Source organism: Trichogramma pretiosum, unplaced genomic scaffold, assembly GCF_000599845.2.
Source record: "Trichogramma pretiosum strain Unisexual culture from Peru unplaced genomic scaffold, Tpre_2.0 scaffold40, whole genome shotgun sequence".
Taxonomy (NCBI): domain Eukaryota; kingdom Metazoa; phylum Arthropoda; class Insecta; order Hymenoptera; family Trichogrammatidae; genus Trichogramma; species Trichogramma pretiosum.
This window is the reverse complement of record NW_019641657.1, coordinates 386,042-410,586: the sequence shown is the minus strand read 5'-3', so window position 1 is coordinate 410,586 and position 24,545 is coordinate 386,042. Positions and strand designations below refer to the sequence as shown.

Sequence of the window (24,545 nt, the reverse complement as noted above, 5' to 3'; positions counted from 1 at the left end):
TCGAGTCGCGCACACGTGCGTACATATATTGACAGCTCGGACGATGTATGTACGTAATGTTATAAGCTTATATGTATACGCTACTATTGTAGCTGCAGACCTCGCGCGCAGATTGACGCTAATCAGCCGGTGAATATAATACAACGTATATACGTACGAACGGCTAAACGAATTTACCCGCGTCGACGTGTACGCGTATACGTACGTATTTTATACGAAGAAGAGGAAAAACTCGTCGCTAATACCTACGTTTCGCCCTTTTTCATATATACGCTTACCACTATTATAACTTGTTACACACATTGTCCGCACGCGCGCGCGGCTGTACATAACGTATACCCGCGTTGCCGCGTATTATACTTTATGCGAGAGACGGGAAAAAAGGAGCGAAAAGCTCCGCGACTATAAGGGAAAGCTTTGATGCTCGTACACACATGCTTGCGCGCCGTTACGTAACGCGCTTAAGATTTAACTTGGTCACAGACGCAGAAGAAGAAGCTTATTACTTCGAAAGTTGTGCCTTAGCTTTGCCGCCTCCGTCTTCGCCGCGTCGCTTAATCGGAGCTTTCGTGCCATCTTCGACGCATAGAGAGTATCGAGCATTCGTGGAAATTCTTTTTTCGTGTGTGTACCTCGAGTCAAGGTGTTCAAACGAGCTTAATAAAGCTCTTCATCGACGAATGCATGATTCGCGTTATATCGAATATAACAACGGTGGATACGACAGCGGTGGATTTCCAACGCGCTCATGTACGCATGTACGCGCGATGCATCGGCTCGAAAGCTCGCTGCAGGTGCGCGACTATCTCTCGCGCTCTCTTCACGCAGCGCTAATTGCGGCGCACGCATCCGCGCACACAAGTGGTTTATAACGCCAACGAATAACTTTGGCCCCCGTGCGTGCCAGCTCGCGCGTGTACGCAGCGATCGTCGTCGTATATAATAACGTACATATATAACGCGAGTGCGTGCGCGTGTTCAGCGGTGTGCCTCGAGTGTACTAGCGGATCGAGCACTACTACTAGCTGCTGTTCCGGAAAAGCGATCAGCGCTGCTGCTGCTGCAAGCTCGCCTCTATTTCTCATCGTGTTTTCACCCATCGCTGAACGGTGTGCGAGAGAAAAAAGAAAAGGAGGAAAATAAGGTTGAAGAAGAAGAAGGAGGAGGAGGTGGAGGGAAAATACACGCGCGAGAGAATCGAGTGGTAGTTGCTGCAGCATGATTATATTCTTCTTTCGGTTGATAGAAGAAAAAAAAAAGGAAGGCATCGACCACTAAGTAGAAACAATCAATCGTCACGAGCTCGCGAGAGACTACTACAGGTCGAGCTATATACGTATACACGTGGAGGATAGGGAATTGCTGCAGTCGAAGTGAGAGAGAGAGAGAGAGAAAAGTGCATTGAATTCGTTCTATTCCGCAGCAATGGATTTTCTCACTCTTTCTCTCACGAAGTCCGTAGGGGGGTAGGGGAGGAGGACTGTTGAAGACTACTACCACCGACTGCATAGAGAGAAAAAGAGAGTCAAGCGTCAGAGAGAAAGAGACGCTGGTGACGAGGAAACGAGGAATATATATATTTTTTTCCTTCCTTTTTTTCTATATCCTCTTTCTTCTTTTTTCTCGCACAATCGCAAACAATACACGGCAACTCGCAAGTAGTATATGCACACGCGGAATACGGAATACACGCGTATATTATATACAATGTGCCAACTAGCTCGTCTGTCACAGCGCTCTATATATACGCTATATATATGCACATAGCCGTACACACAGGTATACACAGACTACTTTTTCCGATTCAAATACGCGAGCGAGCGAACGCGCCCGGCGGAACAGCAGCAGCAGCAGCAGCAAGAAAAGTTTCAAACAAATAAATCCGGACGAGCTCCGCGCGTTCCCTCTCTCTCTTCTGTTGCATCCTATATACACCTATACACGTAGCTGTGTGTGTGTTTCGCGACTTACTCTAGCTCGCACTATGCACACTCCACTCTCTGTGCAGCAGCAGAAACGCGTGCGAGTATACTCTCCCGCAAGTGCGTGCTTGCGGCGGCAGACAAGCTTATATACAGAGAAGGCGGCCCGGTGTTTATACATATCGCGTATACGTAAGTGCACACGACGCACGTGCGTTATAACGAATATAAACAGGCGAGATATTTACACCGGATAGATCACTCGATAAATCGGAGATGCGGTATGCGTAAATGCTTATGGAATAAACGCGCGCTGGCAAATGTCGAATTGGCTACGCGTGTGTGCGAGCGACGAATATATCGATGTTATTACGTATACGAATGTGCGGCGTGTGCACTTCGCGTGCATCCCCGTATACGTAGTACACGCGACGATAATGAAAGTGTCGACGTTTCTCCGAGTTGCAGTTGTTTTTTCTGCTCGATGCGTAATAATACACGCGCTTAGGAACATCCTCGGATAAGAAGAAAAAAAAGAAATGTGATTGTTGCTCTCTGCCATCGTCGTCCAATCGTCAACGTATTGGAACCGGCGCACTTATCTCCCCGCCGTCGTGTATATGGCGACGAGTGTATCGTACCACAGGTAAGTTAACGAGAGTACGAGGACTCGTCGTCGTAGTGCGGACACTGCAGGCGTCAACCGGAGCAACAACGTCGCGGGCGATTGCGGCAGCGGCGATGATCGGGACGATCGTGGCGATGTCGCGCTACTGATCTCGAGGCGAGAATATATAGAAGATATACATTATTGCGAGCGACGAGGCTCGAGGAAAAGAGATAAGCAGCAGCAGCAGCTGTAGTGACAGAATTGTCAGAGATCGATCTTAGCTCATTCGCCACCTCCTTGGTAGATTATTTTTTGGGACATGGAAAAGGACCGCTATGTTCGAGGTGAGTGACAATTTCGCAGCAGTTTTTAACGCATTACCCATTGGTTTCGACACACAATGTCGAGTTTATAGTTTCATTGAAAATATACCACTTTTTCGTTAACGATTGACTATAACAAATTAGCAAACTAGTAAAAATGCCCAGCGTTTGTTAAGCAAAGCTAGCGATTTAAAATGTTTCAAGATAAGCGAGTACGATTGAGGTTGATTTAGTTTTTGGCGATTTTTCAAAGACGCATTCGAAATCTCAACCTCTTTACTAAATTTTCAATACCTTATACATTTTATATACATTTATTGTTACTTCGCCACTTGCGGGTACACAGGTAAATGTCCTCGCCATCTACTGGTGGATGCGTGAAATAAGTCAAAACTCGGGGTTTTAAAAATATTATCCTGGCATTTATAAAGTTGGAAAGTAACAATAGTTGTATGTAAGTCAAAGCTCGGATTTTTAAAAAAAAAGTTATAGTTTGACAACGATTTTGTCATCGAAAATTATTATTGCTGGTAATGAATGCGACATAATTAAATTCATTTCTAAATAAAGGCCTAAACGATTATGCTATTTAATCTAAACTCGAAACAACGAGTCTTCTTTATACCGAATTATAGAAAACGTAATTTTTTTTGTTGGCTATTCGATTTCACAGAGAATCGGCCGTATTATCCAGCAAAGAGGACAGAAACGGGTGAAAATTATACGTTCATTCGCTCAAAGGTTAGAGAAAGAGAGAGAGAGAGAGAACGAGAGAAAATGAGAGGAACGCTGGTTAAATCCAATTATCTGCGCGACAGTTTTCGGTCGATATATAGTGCGGGCGGGCGGGCGACACGTGCACACCGAGAAGAGGAGGCTTATCACACGCCCCGAGAGTTTTCAAACGAGCCACTGCTCTCTCTCTCTCTCTTTCTCTCTCACTCTCTCTCTAGACCAGGAGCAACATTTTCATCTCTGTTGATCGTGGAAGATGTCGTATAAACACGGCGCAATATTCGAATTTTGCATTTCTTCTGGCGGAGGAAGAGAGCCAGAACTGCGCTTGATTGCGCCTGGCAGCTGTGCTTTTGGGTATATAATATTATGTTTTGTTTAGATTAACGAAACTATCTTGCACGATTGTCAAAAATGTACTGGCTTTTATTTTCAACTATCGTTCAACTATGCTTGCTCCTCCAAATACTGCAACGCAACAACATTTCGAAGCGCCTGTAGAGCTCGGGTATAATTGATAAGCGTTTTGTGCATTTAGCGGAAACCTCGGCGGATTATAATAATTTATATATATCATATAATCGCCAAGCCCCTCCGGTGATATCACATTAAATTCGGTTGCATACGCGTATCGATGTAATGCCTACACATAATATACGCGTGCTTTATTAAGCGCATACATTGTAGTGCACGTATATCTTTGAACTCGCGCGCGCAAGTAGTGCGTGCGTTACGCGTAAAGTTCCCAAACTCATTTACGCGTTTACAGCGATGCTCGCGGGACTCGGTGGCTTTGCTCTCTATGCGCATATATTATATAGCGTGTAATATATATATATATACGGCCCCAAGCCACCCTATATATGTAAACTGGCGCGCGAATCGTCATAATCTCGCGGAGCTCGCGCGAGAGATGCTGCACTTCTCTCTATGTAGTACCCAAAGATAGTTGTATAAGGTACTACAAGTTGCAGTACGCCGCGCATATGCGGCTGTAAATGTGTGGTTTAGCGGCGGCATGACTTATATGTACGTATAATACACGCGACTGCGCACAAAACTACATAAGGATTTAGTTAATTGTATATGTACCGCGCGAATACCGCCGCCGGTTTATACTGTATAACAATAATAATAAGTGGCGACGACGACGACTATCTCGAGAAACTCAGGGCGTATTATACATTTAAACGCGCGCACATAGACAAATTAAGGCGAATCGCTTTGCTAGCGCTGAGCGCTGCGGCATTGCACTGTAAATTAGAGCAAAGGGAGAGAGAGATCCCCACGCGTATATACAGACAATTGTATATATGTGTGTGTGCGATACGTATGGCTCCTTCAATTTATTACGTCTAACTGAGTGCGCAACAGAGTGCATACTGATGTGTGTGTATATGCACGTTCGAGAGACACGCGTGCCATTTTCGATGCGCTTTGCGGCTTCGATATGCGTCGTAACTTTATATACCCGTGCTGGAGCTTCTTGAGATTTTTCATCTCAACGGTTGAACGATCGCTCGAGTATTACGATCGAGTCGCTTATACTTACGTTACTTGCGTCGTGCGACTATTTTCGTAAACTGAGCGCACAACTTGATGATTTTGTAAAATTTAATGCTGACTTAATGTATAATCAGACTTTGAAATTAACGTAACCCATATGAGCTTTTATTTAGGGTACTCTTACACGAGATCTTTGTTGAGAAATGAATGAGTACTGCTCCGTTTGTTCACATGATTATTTTTTATTATTATTTTTTATTATACTTCATTATTTCTATTTATTGTTTGGACCAATCCTATGTACGGGATCCTTTTCTGTATGATTTTTGTAATGAGAAGGAGTAATTGGCAAATATATTATAATTATAAGCTGGACGAAAAAGCAATCACATAATCTATATTCAATGCGCTGATGAATAAAAAAGATTTAATTATGTTTAATCAAATTTAAACATTTGACACGGTGTGCAGTTCAGAATCTGCCACGTGAACCACATACTCACATGCTCACCCTTACACCATATACTGCCACGTGAACGCTGTCAGTATATCACCACTAGATGGCGAGTACCTTTAAATCTGTTTATCTACAAGTGTTTGTGGATAAACAGATCTACATTATACAGATCTACATTATATATTTAATTTAACGCGACAATTCATGAAAAAGTCTTTTAATTTAGTTGCGCGTGGACACAAAAATCCCGAGCTAGCATCTTGCCAGCTTGCTAATAACTTGTATAACATAAAATAAAATCAATCTTTTATTCAGCAAAACTGATAGCTATATAGGCCTCGTCGCGTGTGGCTGTAAAATAGTGCGCATCAGCATCAATGAAACAACAGCGGAAATTGGAAAATCTTTTAAGAGAAGCATAGCATCGTCGTCGTAACGCGAGCAAAATCGTCGACGGTCGGCATTCCCAGTAGTGGCATCGTAGTACTGCGACGTGTCCTAGTTTCTCGGCTCTAGCGCAGCAGGCCAAAATCCCTGAGCAGCTGATAACAGCAGCAGCAGCAGTAGAGCCACGAGGCCATAAAGAGGCCGGTCCTCGCGTCGCCGTCGTCAACGAATTAATGTATCGGCCCCCCCGCCCCCACCTCGCGCGGACTCGCTGGATTAGGAGTGGCTGAAAATTTCCTAGCGTCAACCGCTGTGTATTTACTCGTTGTATCTATAGTACTACTACTGTTACAGGTGCGCGTCTGTTATTTTACATAATGCCAGAATGGCTGAGTTGTGGAGACGCTGCGACAATGTGTCACCTACATGTCGACGCTGTCATTATAATAATTTGCATCGAAACAAAAAACGAGGCCTCGAATTTGACGGCCAGTTTTTCGACGCTGACCCTTCGCATAATAATCAATCAGCTGTAGATGAGAGTATGTATTGTGTACGAGTATGTGTCTCCAACAGCTGCTCTATAAAGGCTCGGTTTAATCTTATTTTTACATTTATGCATGAGGTACATATTATGTATACCGTACGTATTTGACAGAGGATATTATCAATGCACACCCACGCATATAATCATGCATTTACGCGCGTAGCATAGCTGCAAGCGTTACACGTGCAGAATCCTCCGCGATGAAACGAGGTAAAACCGAAGTGGCGCGAGAGTCGTATTAAAATATTATCACAATTAAGAATTAAAACAATTGCAAAGTCAAATTGAGAAAGTCCTCATCCTGGAGATTTAGATCCTGCGTCCGAGCTTACGGAGATTATAACGCGTGGCAATGAAATAATTTGCTCATAAATTTAGCTCGCGCACGTCGAGAGAGCTCTATATTAACACAATCTCGAGGATAAATTTTGATCTCACCTTTATTTAATCTTCGCCCCGACACTCTACATCTCGATGTTTCAACTTGCTGCGAGTTTCAACAGAAGTTGATTCATTATCGGTGAAATCGGAGGACGTATCTCGAGCTCGTGGAGGAATAAATATTTAATAAGTTTTGAGCTCGTTTCGAAGAAAGTCAAATTCGATTGCGTATAGCAGACTATAGCCACGCGATCGACTAAATTTATTTTCAAACAGAAGTTTAATGCAGATTTAATTTAAAATCAGACATTAAAATTAATGCGATCGATTCTAAATTGTGTTTAAGGTACTTTTACTTGAAATTATTGTTAAATATTAATTTATGAGTAATCATTTATTTTTTTACATAAAGTGTACCAAAAATGCAGCAAAATGCAATAACATAAATTATTTTTAAAGCAGAAATAAACAAAATGAATTCATTTCGATTGGGTTTGAGCCTTTACTTTGATTAGCGCTTTGGTGATTTCAAGAACACCTCGATTCAAAGCTCAAAACACAGCATCACAGCTGACGTTTCGGTAGCGGACGTAAAGTTCAAAATCTGCCACATGAACTGAGCGCTGGCTTTACGACATGCTCCAAGCAAATAATAAAGTTTAAACATTTTGATTGAAATTGCTAAACAATTATATAAAAATTCAATCATAATGAAAGCCAGCATTCGCCACCAGATGGCGAGTATCTTTACATTTGTAAATCTGCAAGTGGCAAAGTAGAAATGATTTTATAAAGGCAAATTAGTGTATTAATTTTGATCCAATATACTTCTATATACATAGGTTTCAAAAAGACAATTTTTCTACACGAAATCCTCTATTTTTTAAAATGAATATCCTTGACTACTTTTTAATCACCGCTTTAATGATAAAAAATAGCGAGTAGCATCGCATTAAAGCTAAATCAATTTTTATTACGTGCCTTTGTTACACAAAACAAAACAACGGCTTTCTAAACCTCGACGCGCCCAGTTTACCGAAACTTTGGTTATTAAGCACAAATGTTTTTTGCTGCGCGTCAACATAAAAGTATTGCAATAAAGTGACGTAACGCAGTTTTGCCCCTCGTCGAATGTAAAAGCGCGCGTCGTCGTCGTCGTCGAGTGCAAAAAAGCCCATGAATATACGATCAAACTGGAGGCAAGTTTTTTACCCACCCCGTCACGTACTTATGTTATACGCGCGTGCTCTCAAGCTCAAAGTGTTCGGAAATCAAAAAATGTTTCATATATAAATCGCATTAGGGGAAGGGAGATGCGATCGAAGCATCTTGTGCATACACAATCGATTTACACAAAAAAGGGGAACCTTTTAAGATTTTCGCGTTGCGATGATCGCGCGACAAACGTGACGCGTGTTGTGTATACGTGCGTATATCTTCGATTGTATCGGAGGCACCATCAATTATTTTGACATATCGTGGATGCCCATGTGTAAACACGTCTGCCACGCGGCGCATAAAACGTAATTGGAGCAGAGAGAGAGAGAGAGAGAAAACTTCGCTCCAGTTTATATCTTTTAAAAGGCAATTTTTAATATTATCGCCCCCGCTCGCGAGAGTGTGAGAGAGAACACGATTTCCTGCGAATAACGAGCGAATATTGATTTTGTAGTAAATAGATGCACGAAATACGTTTGTGTCGTCGCCTCCTCGATTAATAATTTTTTTTGCGTATACGATTCCTGATTTTCTCCTCAGATTAAAAAAAAAAAAAATAACAATAATAAATGGCTTTAATATTTGACGGTATACGTGATACAATCTTCGTTAAATATCAATACTTTACGCATCGACGAGCGATGTACATAGCTATATAGTACACGGGGCTACTGCTACTGCTGCTGCTGCAGTGTCCGATCAATCGAACGCGAACAAGTATAAATAACTGTGAAAGTTCGCCCGTATCATATATTGTATAAATAAATCCCGCCAAAGCAGCGAACGTACGTACACGCTTTATTTTTAAAACAAAAAGTTTTAGCACCACGTAAGTCTTGATTAGATGACGCCATTTCAGTCCGCGACTCCTATATAGAATATTATTGATTTTGAGATGAGCTTTCGACGATGATTGGATTTACTTCTGATAAGTTTTAATGTGACGGCTATAGAGCTGCTCCTGCGTACAGGATGAAAAACTTTGATCTTTTATAACGCGTATAATATGAAAAGTGTACCGTATAGAGAGAGATATAAATTATGACGTACACATCGAGTGACAATTTGGGATACGTCGAAACGAAAATTATTACCTACGCGATAATGATCCGCGGCAAAATAACGAAAGTAGTGATTTTCATTATACGGGCCGAAGCGAGGCGAGGACGTATAAAACATCAAAGAATATCACGTGCGGAGAGCGTAACTCGATCTTAAATTACGCTGAAAATCCTGCCGGGGTGAGCTCTCGACGTATAACCTCGTAATAATAACGTTTTTGATGGAAGTCGCGGCGGTGAGATAGCGACTTCTCGAGGCTAAATGTGAATCCGCGCGTCGATAATACAAGTTTTTGCGCGTCACTTATGGATTCCATTGTTTGGCCGTGGATTCGCTCGAATTCAATACCTGTCCTCCAGTGCAAAGAAAAGGGAGGCGAAGAAAAATAATTATATTGAAATTCAAGTTTTGCCGACCAATATGCGTGCGCCATTAATCCGATATCGAGTTTCGTCGAACGAAATCAATACGATATACAACTTGTCCCGCGCGCCCACACATATACACGCGATAATTCGCGCATTGAAATTCTGCGCGCGAAGAAATTCGCGAACGCGCAGCAGCTGGAAGCGTTGATTTCGTTACGAGCCGCCGACCGCGACAAAATAATTCAAAATAATTCGCCGTGTAATTTCGAATTGTGCGAACACCACAACGCCTGCACCAAGCCCTTGGCCGTTGCGAGTTCGTTTACATAATTCGTCGATAATGCAGCCGCGCGCGTGCGATGAGATGCATTCGTGTTCCAAATTGTATCACACGTACGCTGAAAAACCGGTCGAAAGAAAAGCTCAAAACGCGACAGGTGTACAATCTGAATGAATGTATATTACAAATGCTAAGTACAGTCGCTCGCGAGGATCGAATTTCATAATCGCAACGAACGAGAGAAGAAGAGGAATAAGATAAGAAGAAGAATAATAATAAGAAAAAATGTATGCAAAGTGCCCTACGGTGTACAGCAGACACACGATATAATATGTGTATATAGCATACGATACACAACTGTGTGATTTAAAAGTGACGGAAGCTAGCTATACGTATAGCCTCTCGCGCTCTTCACGCAGGAAAGTAAGCTTGTTACAGAGAGAAATATATACCTACACGGTCGGACGTATATTACGCGCTCGGCTTCGCGGCTCTCGCCGCGCGCGTCTTATTAGATTATTTGTCTTTCTTTTTTTTTTCACAGACGAGCGCGTTTTACTCGCACATATAATGTACTCCATATCGCACTCATCTCTGTCGTCTTTTCTCTCTTTTTATGCGGCGTGGGTGTGCGTTAATTCTGCCGATATATATTCGCGATTTACGAGTCTAGCTCTCTCTCTTCGCTGTATTATATATGCATAAAAAAGCTTAGGGGCCAAGCGGAGTCAAAGGCCCAATCGACTGTTATTCGTGTAACACGCCACCGCCTTTTACTTTTCTTTATATTTTTTTTCTGTTTTTTTGTGTTTCTCAAGGCAGCACAAGCCGAGCGTCGATGCTCGCGGTTTATAGAATAAGGAGGTAGCGCAGAGGAATTTCATTCATTCGAGTAAATATCTTCGCCCTTCTCGTTTTAATGAAATATAAAATACGCAGGATCTTCGCGGCCGAGTAATTTTCGAAATTAAACGCAGGAGCCCATTTGTATTTGTTCGGGTCTGCGCGTATAGTTTGAATCTCAATTGAATTTTACGATGTAATTGATGAAGCGCTCTCGATATTCGATTATTTTCGCATAAATATAAAAACCTTATATAGTGGCTGATTTTTGTTTTGTTCCCGAGGCAGGCTCGAATCCGATTAATCGAGGCTTTCACAAAAAAAAAAAAAAAAAGATTTCGAACGCAAACAGAATCGGGTCGTTTCTTTTGTTTACGCAGCAATGTAGAAGGCAGCTCTCCGTGTGACGCGATGTAAAAGTCACCCTTTGAAAACCATAGACGAAATTTAATTAATATTTTTGGCGCAGTCTCGTCACGCTCGTCCGTCGTTCATCCGTATATTATTGTATATAAAAAAGAGGGAACCGGATTTAATATTAATTTTTGAAAAGAACTAATTGTCGGTGGCTTTATTTACTCCGAATCGGAAAAAGCGTCGAATTCTTATCGATCGTAGTGTACACACGTGAATTATACGCGATATACGTTCTCGTCAAACGAGGGACGACCGAACGAGGTCGAACGAGAGACTTTTTTGCGCGCACGAAAAAGTCCTCTCTCTATCTTGCTGTACGCGATAATAAATTACGACGACGAGGGACGTCTAATAACTCGAATTAACAAGAAAGAAAGAAAATATCGCAATTTTCAATTCACCGCGGAGAGATAGAGAGAGACAATAGCGCGAAAAGTGTGCGGCGCGCTCGATAGTCTCGTAAATTACACTTGTCAAAAACATTTACGCGCACTAATTTCGCAATAATTGGCACTTTGCGCAGCGACTGCAGCAGGGGCAGTAGTATATAGTCGGTCCAACCGGTGGCCCTTTGTTAAACTTTGCTCTTCATGCGGCTAGTGTTAATCTTCCCAACGCGCGCTTAATGTCCGCCTATATACGCGTGCATAGTATAGTTGTATGTATGCATGCGCGATGCAGTTCACGGAGTGTACGCGACTACATACAAGCCTTCACGTGGCTCTCGCGCGTTTATACGCGTCTATATGTGTAGTCGTCTATGCGCCTACCTCCATACATACATTATAGGGCTTTACGACGGTTCGTGGTGTGCGTATACATGGTATGAGTGCCACTGGCCATTGGTCGTGTATAGTAATTGCGATAATGCACACAGGTATGAGGTGCATAGAAACGGAGGTGGCGTGGTACACTGCACACAAGCGCACACAATCGCGTGGTGTTATAAGAGAGGGAGAGAGGCTGCGAGGCCGATAAATGCGTATAAATACACGACAAATTTGTATCGGGGGGATGAAGCGAAGCACGCTCGAGGCTTTCACTATACTTATAATCCATACTTGATCTCACCAAAATCATTCGAAATTCTTTTCTGATTGTCTTTTTGTCTTACGAAACATCGATCACTGAGATCCAAAGAATATCTGTTTGACATTTTTCGGATCAAATTCAAAACATCGGGAATTTGGGATATTGGACAAGGTCACAAAAAATTTTGAATGCTTGAATGAACTACAACCAAGTCGTGATTTTCGATGCATTTGTTCCCAATTAACGTACAGTTTACAGTGGTAATCAGAGGCCCTCGTTGATAAATATAACAGACAATAATGTATACAGATAAAATTATGATAAATTTTTTCCACGAAATTGAAATAAAATATATCTAATGTTAAAAAAGGACACATTTATAGTACATAACAATTTTTAGGCTTAACGGGTTTTGTATCAATATATTTAAAATCAATGTACATTTTGAGTTCGTATTTTTTGCTAGTGTACCCTAATAATGTTAATTTTCACATTTGAAGGCTTTAATACCTTTGTGTTTTAAGTTTGACCGAGTCCTACCTCTCTCTCTCTCTCTCTCTCTCTCTCTCTCTCTCTCTATTTCTCTCGCGCGCGCCGATAAAGGCCATAAAACGGGCAACGTGTGGTTGATGTTTGCCCGTTCGCCCGAACGAGCGCACCTTGATTAATGTATATAGTACTACCGTCGCATATCTGCGTATACGCCTCTGGTCCGTCCGTCACCGTACTTCAATTTTAGACTCAAATGTACATACGCATACGAGAAACATTAAACGGATCTGGGATTTATATATGTAGGCGCGGGACGCAAATCATTAGCCTATATAATACATACGTGCGCACGGAAAAAAGTATGATGAAAAAAAAAAGAAGAACAGGCATCTAGCCGAACATCCAGTTAAGGAGCTTAAGCATCCAAGTAAATGAAACTTTTTCACCGCGGCCGGCCAGGCTTACAGCTTTTACAGAGTTTCATTTGCTTGGGAGTACTTTTTTTTCCTCCTTTCAATACACGTGGAAAAATGCGGGTAGATGAAAAAAGAATGGAACGGCCCCCTATACGCGGTGAATAGAAAATAGTTCGATGCATTGTCGAGAGCGTTAATTACTCGAAAGTAATTAAAGGACGAAACGAAGACTTGGAAAGTAATCGAGCCTTTCCCCCCCACGTGGCGCGCATAGCAACGACAACGACGACGACGACAAAAAATTTTTTTGACAAAATCAGAGTCGGGAAAATCGACGCTCGATCGATTACAGAGCAGAGGAGCCGAGCGAGATTCCTCTCACGTTACGACGATTTCCACCCAATCTGTCAGGTAGCGCCTGCCGCTGCTGCTGCTGCTGCTCGAATTACAAAGCTTACAACTGCGACGTACTATGGGACGTACGTCGACGTCGACGACATCCATATATATAGTTTGACTTTATAAGTTGTCTGCCTCGCTCGTGTGCAGTACGTATATAGTATATAATTCCTACCAGCAGTAGTTTCACACCTCGGTTTGGCCGACTCGACTCGATTTTGCCTCACACATACACACTGGTGCTCGACTAACCACCTCTGCACAGAAGTCGCATCTTCAACTCGTTCTCTCGCTCTCGGTCGCGGTTGAATGCCAAATGGATATCGGTGGCTTTCTACCTGGGAGTTGCTCGACACTTGACTTCTATTACATTTTTAATGTTTACGAGTATGGTCCTCTGTACGATAGAGGATACAACCGCACGCGTTCTCGCTCCTCGTTTATATTCACCTTTGACTCTCGCTCGTATAATGAGACAGGACAGAACACGAGTCGAGGGTAAACTAGATTTTACTTTTTCATTTTTCTTTTTTGTTTCTTACGCTTGAAATCTGAATTATCATTAGACGTATATCAATCTCGAATACAATAACAGCAAAATCTTTGCACACAAACACACAAATGGCTATATAAGAAATGGCAATGATAAATTATTACATCATCGCATTTTACGCGCTGTTTCTGTTTATACATCATTCGGAATCTTTGAACTCCGATCGTATAAGGACGGCTCGCGCTCGCTCACGGTTTTATCGCGTTACTTTTTATATCGATCGTATAATGTATATGACCGATTCTCCGTGAAGTCGAACGTTCGAAAAATTTTTTTTCTGCAAATATGAAAAACTTGTTGTTTTAAAAAAGTTTTAGAAAAATTGGGACCTTCTATGACACTTTTTCAGAGGCCCAAAGTTGGACATTTTAACGTTTTTTCGAAATTCATTAAAAATCGCAAATATTCAACGAAATATTCATTCGGTAAATCGGCCATATATGTGCGTGAAAATTTTCATGCAAATTTTATGTCTCTGTCATTATATGACGCTCAAGGTCCTTTATGCAGAAAATAGCTCATTACGCGCGCGCGCAAAGTAGTAAACATACACTAAGACTACCCCCTCTCTCTCTCTCTCTCTCTCTCTCTCGCCGTTATGTTTTTGCATGATAAAAAAAGCCCATAACGACCGAGATAAAATATCAATGCGCCTGAAAATAGTGCTCCGAAACATCGCATCCTTTCAATTTTAATACGATCCTATTTATCGCGGAAAATACGTTCGAACTAATTCGCAAGCGTTTTCGTATATATATGCGCGCCCATATTCTTCCCGAGCACGAGTTATCGCGAGCGATAAGTACCCTCATTCACCGAACTTTGAACTAGTTTATGTTGTTTCATTCTGTAAGTCTACGTTGATGATGAATATTTTCTATTGTAATGACAATTAATTTGCGCGAAATTTCAAAACTTTGACTTCTTTTTGTTCGCTATTATGCAGATAATGTCACTTCAATGCAAATCAAGTTACACGTGTAGCGCAATTTCTGGCTTGTGAGCAATTTAGAAATTCACCGACGTGTAGCTGCAAATGTCAAGTGAAGATGCGCAACAAAGTTGGTTATTTAATTTTAAATTCATTCACCGAGCTAGGCCAGTTTTATTTGACATTTCTAGAAAAACAATTGTTTACAGTCGAGAACCAAAGCATCTAAAATTGAAAGCAGGTCAATGGGATAAAATTAACTAATGCAGTTAGAGTCTTTCGCGAAAAAAACCAGCACTCTAATTATCTCTCGAATCTCATTGAAAATTTACCCTATATATCAGCTTTTCTATCGCAAAAATACGTACGCATTTTGCCGCACGTCATTGTCATCGAAACTTTTTTTTCTCATCGAAAGATTTTCGACTGTGAATTCTTTTTCGTGGAACTCTCGAATAACTTCGAGCTAGATCTTATATATCGAAATAGCTCTTGATGTACTCGAAAAGTCAGCTTTTCGAGCTTCTTTTTTTTTCGAGCGTATAAGATAAAAAATCGAAAACGAATTCTGTCCTCGTCGTGGTTTCGAACTTTCACTCGACATTCTTTGGAATCTTCGATTTTCAATTCAGGTTTTGTAATTTGTTGTGCCACATTGTAATTTTTCCAGCTTCGATAGAAGATACTTATATAAAGAATGTTTTTCAAGATAAATAATTATTCTTCATTATTGAAGGAAATAGTTTGAAATAAACTTTTAATGACCAAACAACAGTGGTTCTTTTTTCTCTGAAAATTAATGAAAATTTTGGCAGACAGATTCAAAGGTTGAACTAACATTATTTAATTCGTACATTTCTAGTTAAATTTATCGATTCGTAAGCTAATTGTTGAAGCCTGTCAGTTAAATAAGGACACTAAATAATACGGCAAAGCAAACCATTAGCCATCAAATGGATTTGATCGTTGACCACGTTTGCCTAGAAATATAAACGTTGCGGGTGCTTTCGACCGTTTTTTTATTAAGGATTTTCTTTCCAAAAAAAGGTAAGGTCAGTAGTTTTGTCAATCGTGATTATATCGCCTCAAAATACTCGCTTGTTTACACTCAAAAAAAATTCTAGCTGTCGAACAGAACTTGACAATTCCATTGTCCATTTAATTGGCTCCCGATCAATTTGGCCAGTTAATGTAATTATAGTCGTTCAAATCTCTTAATGGCTCGAATTCATTTACGTAACAAGTCATCGATTTTACCATTGAAAACGTTCCCCGCCTACGAATTACAGAAAGCAAAAAAATATTGATAAAATTTTTGTGTATCAAATTGCATCGCCGATGAAAATAAAAGAGAAAAAATAAATAAATCAGAGCTGTTGCGAAGATACTTTTTACCCACTGCACATTTGTATGAAGTTACAAGTAGCGTTGATCTAGATTCAGCCAGACGTCGGCAAAAAAATTGATCCGTTTCTGCAGAGTGATATCATTTTCACCCTAATGATTCTGAAGAACTCTTCGCTCGCCTCGTAAATTAAAATTCCTGGTATTTTTTGAAAAATTTTCTGTCGAGAATCACCGCGCTATTTTGAAAAAATAATTATCGCGTACAATTGAAAAGTTCTATTTTTGCACTCTAGCTTCACTTAGTTACGAGATACTTTGAGAATTTCCAGAGGTTAAGTGGTAGCATTATTATCCGAATTTCGTTTTCATCCCCTTTTCATTTTATAATTTTTTTTCTCCTTTAACTCTTAGTATTTCTTACTAATATCAGTTACTGCAGTAAATTTATTTTTAAAAAAATATAAATTACTTGAAACTTGTTTCATATCAGTTGACATTATTCAAAATAAGGTGTTTTTTGACAATAGAAAGAGTTTCAGTTTGTGTACATAGACTCTTGGATTATTGAGCATTGTTGAAGCTAAAAAGATGGCTTCGCAAAGGTATCTAAGGACGTGCATAAAGTCCAATAAACTTTACTTTCAGAGTGTGCTAGATACGAAAAAAAATAATAATGTAGTTATAGCTATCTCATTCAAAAACTTGATATTGCATTAATAGTGTGTTTATGAACGCCAAGTTGTAAAAATTATCTACAATCTCGATTGTTTAAATACAAGCCAATTTCGTAATACTCTAACGATTTTGTCGAAGCAAGGTCACACGGACATATTCAAGCTAATGAAAAACGTCGTCAAATTAACTAATGCCTTTCTCGAATTTTCAGCCCGCTCGCGCGCAATATTTTTCAATTTTTTAAATTGAAACTTGAAAAATATTAAGCGACCTACTTCGAGATAAGCCCATTGTTAAAAATCAGCTTTGCCCGCGCGCTGGCGGGCGCCCCCCAAGTGTCAAGTGATCGTCAACGATGTCAAGTGTCTTAAAAGCCTATCCATATTCGTTAAAGAGAAAGCTACTTTCATCAATTTTGTTGTCGCGCGCGCGCGCGAGAATCCGTGCTTTTTATTTCGAATCTCGTTTTTTCATTTTTTATTACAGCGATAAAGCGGGTTTTAGTAGCAAGGACGGTTCGTAAAATATATGAAAAAAAAAAAAAGAAAATTAACGCGTTTTACACTATTCCGCGTACGCGGATTACAACGTTTATCGATTAAGCGGCACGAGTAAAATAAAATCAGCGATACAACTATCGCTATAGCGTAAAATAATTTTTCAAAAAATGTCGTCGTTCTCGTTGCTTTTTCACAGTTCCCCAACGTATCGTATTCTTCTTGGCCGGGTCATGAGCGTTGTAACTCGTCCACGATCAAACCATTATTTATAGTTTATTTACACAGCTCCGTGACGGTGACGTTTTAAGCGAGAGCTATATGTACACCGCTTGCTGCTGCAGCGAGAGAGTGACGCATTTGAGAAATCGGCCCGACATTATGGAACTATTTAACTACCCCTGCGTCGTTGTGTCGGTGTCCAATTACGTGGACGATGAATCATTTTGATATTTTTGCTCCCCGTCTTTTTCTCGTCGTCGTCGTCGTCGCTTTGTACTCGTCGCCGAGCCGCGCCGGCACTGTATATACACACGTCTCTTTTCTCTCTGGATACGAGCTTTTGCCCAGCATCAGCACCTGTGTGTGCGCGCGTGTGTGTATACCGTATCGTGGGCTTTATAGAGATATAAACTAGACAAAAAAAATCTATAAAAAAATTTAAAGCTCAAACAAGTCAAAATATAATTGAACAAACAAGAATATTAAATCGAAAAAAGTTGAATAAAATTCCAAAATGAAATGGGAATGTTCCCTTAATCGGTTGATGGATAGCGAATTTATAGAAGCGAGAGGGTATGCATAATTTCTTGAAAAATTATTCATTACCTATTAACTAAGTATGCATTAGTGTGTACTTACATGGATTTATATAAGCGTTTCATACGAAGTTTTACTTGAAATACGTAAAACTAGCAATAAGAAAAACCTAATTGTCAAAAAATCGTCGTTTCTGAAAGAACATCCGATCGAATGATCTCGAGCTAGATAGAGTCGATTAAATCACGACATAACACCTATCGATAAACTTCCCGAAACTTTGTCCACGAGGTCAACGGCTCAAAAACTAGATACCGTATACGTCGAAGCTCGCAGCAAGTCGCAGATTTCGAGAGCTGTTTTTGTATACTTCGTGACCCTCGTGGTATTCTGCAAATTGAATTCTCTTCGCCCGCTGCTTCTGCTGCTGGTCACACGAACGATATAGCTACGGGACCTCTTCATTTCCACTTCGATCACACACGTACACACGCTTTAACCCACACAACGATTTCTACTATAGCAGCTTATATCGCTGCGCTATTACACAATAGCGTGCCAGGACGACGACGACGACTGGCTTGATATTCCGTGCCATTCGGCGCGTCGCGCTCTGTGTGCTACTCTGCGCCTGGACGTCTATCTGCTGAAAAGCTGCTGCTGGGACGATGTCGTTGCGGCAGCGAAGGGCGCATGCAATTCGCATTATCTTCCGGTTACAAGCCGCGCTACAACATCTATATACAGGGGCGCCTTTACATACCCCCTTCGACGCTATACCGTACCACACACACGAATCGATGTATAGCTGTAGTCCGAGGTATAGCCGTCACCGACTCACGCGCGCATATAGTCAGTGTATATTGTTTCGCGTGTTTACTCTGTGGCAGGTGCACACATGTATACGCGTTTAATGTTTGTGCGTATGTGTAGTACTGTGATCAGGCCATATACCCACAATGAGCGATATATTGGCCGAGAGGTATGTGCAGTTTCCCTCCCATTTCTCCACGGCAAATATAGTCCGCACCGTACGTTGCTTACATACGCGTGCACTCGCGTATGTACGTGCCTATATGCGTGTGTATTCCGATCAAATACGGCGAGCAGTGTATGCCTTTCATATGTCTGCCTTCGAGGAGTGCATGTAATAGTCTTGTTGACACTGCACTGCACTCCCCGTTAGTGTACGAGATGATAATTGAATTTTTTTTCGTTGCTTATTCTCCGCGCGAGATTTCTTGGATCGATTGACACCTAACACCAAAGATTCTGAAAAAAATCGTATATACCTCTCGCGAGTTGTTGGGACGTAAATTTATGTTGAAGTCAAAAAAAAACCGGGAAAGACGCGAAACTAAATAGTAGCTTGAAATTATTCACAAATTCTGCAGAAGAAATAACCAGGCGACGAACTATTTTTCTTTTAATTTATCTGAAATACGAAAGAAAGAAAATAAACTCTTTTATAATCGATTAAAAAGTCTTATTAAAATTTTAGAAACCACATATACTATAAATACAGTTTTTTACAATAAAAACAATTTTTTCATAATTAAAAATACAGTAATTATGATCAGAAGATTATAAGTCATAAGGTTAACAGAAATTTCTCCTTTTAATATCTAACATAGCCAATGCCACTGCATCGATGAAGGAATTTTTTGTCGTATCGGGACTCACAGTCACGGAATTGATTTCTTCTTTGAAAAAGTTCCTCACGTCTTTATCCGATGTAATTACGCGGTTTTCTTCCGGGCTTGCAAAAAATTTAACGCGCATCGACCAATCGCTCAATTCTATTATGCGCGCTGGCCAGAAGTACTTATTGGACTGTCTCGCTAATATTATCTGGTCGCGTAGGTAACGCAGAGTAAAGCCAGGGTTTTCCGATTTCGACGCGACTGAAGGCGAAGCAGACTTAACCGAAGAAACTTTTGACTTGATCAATTTTGACGTGACTGAAGGCGAAGCAGACTCGACCGAAGAAACGACTGGCTTATCCGATTTCGATGCAATGGAAGAAGGAGCAGAATAGTCTGCGAATGTTACTGTTTTTGGAGGACGGGGTTGCTGGTAGTCCGTGGACAAGGTTGTTTCACGATCTTCGACGCGATCAAACGTATTTGGCGGTGGAACATTTTCTTTAGATCCACTGAGTGGACTGAAAAGGCTGTGCAATCAAAAATTACAATACCGTATGAGCTATTTTTAAAAACAAGTATTGCGACAACACCTAGCTGTCAAGAATAAAAAAATTATCGAGACGTTTTAATTTATGATAATGTAATTACTTACATCGATTGAATCGACGCTTGTTTTATATATGCCTTCTCTTCATCGTCAATTTCAATGCCTTTCAGATACGATCGTATCCTGTTCAATAATCCCTTGTCCTTTGTAAACTTCTGGCATCTGAAAAAAGATCTGGCCGATCTAATTACGAACTCGTCGGGTTTGTTGCGCTTTGGAAGACCGCACAATTCGTTGTACAGTTTGATCACGTGAAAGTCGTTGCTACGATATATCTTCTCGTATTCTTCGTCACTTTTGCCCGGATACATGACGTATTCGACGCAGGCTACGGCCAATATGCCGCGATTTATTCGATAAAGATTAACCAGCTTCAAGTAATCGATGGTAAGAGTGCGAATCGTTTTTCTGAACGTGTCCGATTCGGACGAGTCGGGTGGACAAGTCACGAATCTGGACATCCCGTCGCGCAGCACCTTCCACACCATGTCATCGTCCTGTAAATCTTCTAGTTCAATCTTTTCGGTCTTTAAATAATCCACCAAATTAATAAGATCGTCCGCGTGGATTTTATTAGTGAAGTACGCTGGACTCATTGTAACTGACGTCATTTTTTTTTCTTAGCGTCTAATGCTCTGACACCGATGAAACGATATATATTTGAAACTATTGGATGTTTGATGAATAATATAAATATTTTATTCAGAATATAGATTAATTAAAATTACAATCTGATTTGAGAGACGTCCGAGTATAATCACGAGTCTATCGATACTAGCAGTTACACAAACATATACCCTCTTTGTGTCGTGTCAACATCGTATTCCCGCGCTCACACTCATACCAATACAAACACAACCGTCGTAGAATTACAAATACGAGCACTTAATTTTAAAATTTCTCTTGTAACATTATTTTACTTTCTTGTCAATTAAATATTTCAGTTTTGAGAACTAAGCTGCCTGTCGTGCTTGATCGGTCAAAACTTCCGCCAACTAATCTTTCAAGATATCTGCATTTTCAGCATATGAATAGGCTTAATTTTCCACATTCTCTTTAGTTTCAAGATTCTTTCTATCGTCTCCCAGTGTATTCTGCAATGTGCTCGTCAAAAAACGACTCAAAATATGTATTTACAATGTATATTGATCCGCTATTAGCTCTGTTTTTTCACGTGGTTTTATTTTTCCAGGCTTTTTCGTGGCGCAACATTATATCATCATACATTGCGTTAAGTTTTTTTTTCTAATTTCTTTAACAAATCTGATTTATATCCAAATTTCTTTTGACACCTGTCGCATGTGTAATCTTTGTGACCTTCGAGGACTGTTTTTTGGTGTCTTCGCAAATTGCTTTGTTCCGCAAATTTCTTATCGCACTTGTCACAAGCGAAATCTTTGCAACCCTCATGGATTTTTTTTGGTGGGGCAACAAGTTGATTTATTTCTAAATTTCTCGTCCTAATACAAATCAAATGCGACTTTAGTTCGAATCGTGCTTCAACTTATGCGATTATTTTATCTTTACCACTTGTGGGTATGCAGATAAAGGTACTCGCCATCTAGTGGTGGCAGCTTAAAGTAATATCATAGTATTTAAAGTGATTCCAAATTGGCCTAAAGATTTCAAAACAATAAAATTACTATTTTCAGGTCATTCAAAATGCGCTCCGTACAGCCAACATATAATCCCTTAAAACCAGCCTGATAAAGATACAATAGACTTTCTAAAAAATCGATCCAGGAGAGTCCTCAAACTGCTCGATCGGAATCCATTTATGCCTTCTCCGTAATGAACCGACCTGCCAAAGACACTGCCATAAGCTCGTGCGCAACTTTGTCGATAGCTTTATACATCATACATATATTATGCAGATAAACGATCGACGCTCGCGAGCCTCGCAGGCGCAGCTCCCCGAGAGCTGCCGCTGACGCGCCCGCCGCGCGTTCGGTGCCACGTGGATATAAGATTCTATTAACGCCGCGATAAATGAAATTGATAAAGTTCGCCTGGCTAGCCCTCGTTGGGTTATCTCTCTGTATTATGCGCGCGTCGAGTCGACTAAAGACGCACGTCGGAGCTGCTGCTTCTTCTTCATTTTTTTTCTTTTTTTTTTTGGCTCTTCCTTATATATACACCTCTTTTTATCGACTATCGAGTGCAGCGTAAGATATTCTCTTTTCCATCGACTACGGACCTTTATGGTCGCGTGCGTTCTTACGCGATGTATATATAGCAACTTTAACGAAGTTTTATCTTTTGGTCTAAAGCACTTTACAAAGAAAATTAATAAAAGAAGGATGAAAATCTCATCTAGGACGGCAGCTGCATTGCGACACCTCTCCTCGTGATCGATATAGAAATTCTTTTGCTCGGATATCGAGAGATAATTCGCGGATCATTTTGAAATTCAATCGCTACGATTGCGCGCACGTTTCCATGTGCAGTATCGCGATAATATTAACCTTTCCCCGGATACATATGAGATATGCATTTCAAGCCCGCGAGCGAGATGATTAAATTTTTTTTTTTCGGAAAATTCATAGATACATATAAAATTTAATCACGGGCGAATTCGATTACTTCGCCTACATACACCAGGCAACTATCGGTACCGCCGCGCGCGTTTCTACGTATATAACGGCAGGGCTACTACGCGGGGGCGAGTAATATAAAAGTTTATATATACGAAAATCTCTCCGGGGTTATCGAACGCGCGAGCCCGAGCCCTGCAGAGTACACGTAATGAGATAAGAAAATGAGTTTCTTCTTCTTCTCCTCCTTCTTTTTTTTTAATCCCAACCAGAGATGTGCGAGTAGTGTATGTGTGTGTGTGGGTTAACTCGGATGCCGCACAGGGAGGTGAATCAACACGCTGCTGGTGGCGATGGCTGGTGCGGTGATGCTTGTGTATTGGTAAAGCGATACAAGAAGCGCGTAGCGATCGATAGCGCGTGTAAGGGGGTTAGCTGTACAGCAGCATCAGCAGCAGCAGCAGCAGCAGCACCGTGCTAATCTTGGGTTTGAGAGAAAAAAGTAACTTTCCCAGTCTCTCCAGTGTGTATAGAGCTCTCTCCCTCTCTTCGGTGAAGGAAACAGGATTTTTTTTACTTTTGCCCTTCTTCGGCTACTACTACTACTACTACGCGCACGCAACGACCTTTTGACTTTTTCCACGCGCGCGAAAAGAGAGATGCGAGTAAGAGTGCAGCGAAGAATGAGAAAAAAAGAGAAAGAGAGAGCGAGCTATAAGGCTGTACACACACAGTACTTTTGGCTGCTATTGCCGAGCAAGTTGGATTCTCTCGCTCTCTCTGTGGTTCTCGAAACTTTTTTCCTCGCTAGCCGGCCCTTTCGCTCCCAATCCATCCTCGTGCTGGCACGAGATCCGGGGCTGGCTGTCGATACAACATAATTTTTACACTCAATTTAAAGTTTGAGCCGTTGCAAGCTGCTGCGCGTGCAACATGCTATACAGCAGCTACATTTATACTGCTGACCGGGTGCGCGCCAGCCAGCAGGGCAAATTCCTTCGAAGATCAAGCGCGCGGGGGTCGTCGAGCTTTGAAAAGAAATATACCGGATGATCAGCTTACTGCTCCCTCTGGTTTTTTTTTTGTGTAAGACTCGTGACACGAGGAAAGTAGACGAAGAAGAAGAAAAAAGTAAATCTCACAAAAATGTTTGTATTGTATCGTTTTAACGATACCTACTGCACAAGTAATACGTCGGCGAAAGAGCTAAAAATAATCTTTTTTTTATTTTTGTTTCGTTCCATATAATAACACTGGAGATCGGAGATTTACCCTCATTTTATCATTGTTATTATCATCGTACGTATGGAAAAGCTAAAGGGCAATTAGTAACTGCGGAAAGAGAGCGAGGGAGATCCTTTAAGACTTCCGGCTATTTAGCCGGAGTTCTCGTTTTCGAACACGCAACTCCGGCTGTGTATTATAGTTGAAGCGTCACGCGCGTTTCAGTCGCGCCGAGACTATATCGTCGCCCCAGCGCAAGAACAGCACTAATAAACTCAAGTGGCAAAAAGGTGCCTTAATCGTATCCTTTTAACATAGGACTAAGGCACGTTTTTGCTACTTGAGTTATTTGTGCGGTTCTTGCGCTGGGGCGACGA

The 24,545-nt window shown here is 41.0% G+C and overlaps 2 protein-coding genes across 4 annotated transcripts in view; one reads left to right on the top strand and one right to left on the bottom strand.

Moving 5' to 3' along the window:
- Window positions 1-24,545, top strand: part of LOC106656175 (calcium/calmodulin-dependent 3',5'-cyclic nucleotide phosphodiesterase 1-like) — a 160,680-nt gene that overhangs the window by 741 nt on the left and 135,394 nt on the right. For 2 of the 3 annotated variants that reach the window (XM_014376882.2, XM_014376878.2), the window contains exon 2: window positions 2,391-2,876. In XM_014376882.2, the coding sequence (XP_014232368.1) occupies window positions 2,852-2,876 (25 nt within the window). In that variant the 5' untranslated portion in view covers window positions 2,391-2,851. Of the gene's footprint in view, window positions 1-2,390; window positions 2,877-24,545 lie in introns of those variants that run through there. The other variant, XM_023460184.1, reaches the window with a different exon arrangement.
- LOC106656178 lies at window positions 19,669-21,203 on the bottom strand. The gene is made up of 2 exons (XM_014376890.2): window positions 20,456-21,203; window positions 19,669-20,330 (listed from the first exon to the last, which is right to left on the bottom strand). Exons 1-2 carry the CDS (start codon window positions 21,019-21,021, stop codon window positions 19,757-19,759), a joined length of 1,140 nt encoding a protein of 379 aa, XP_014232376.1. The 5' UTR covers window positions 21,022-21,203; the 3' UTR covers window positions 19,669-19,756.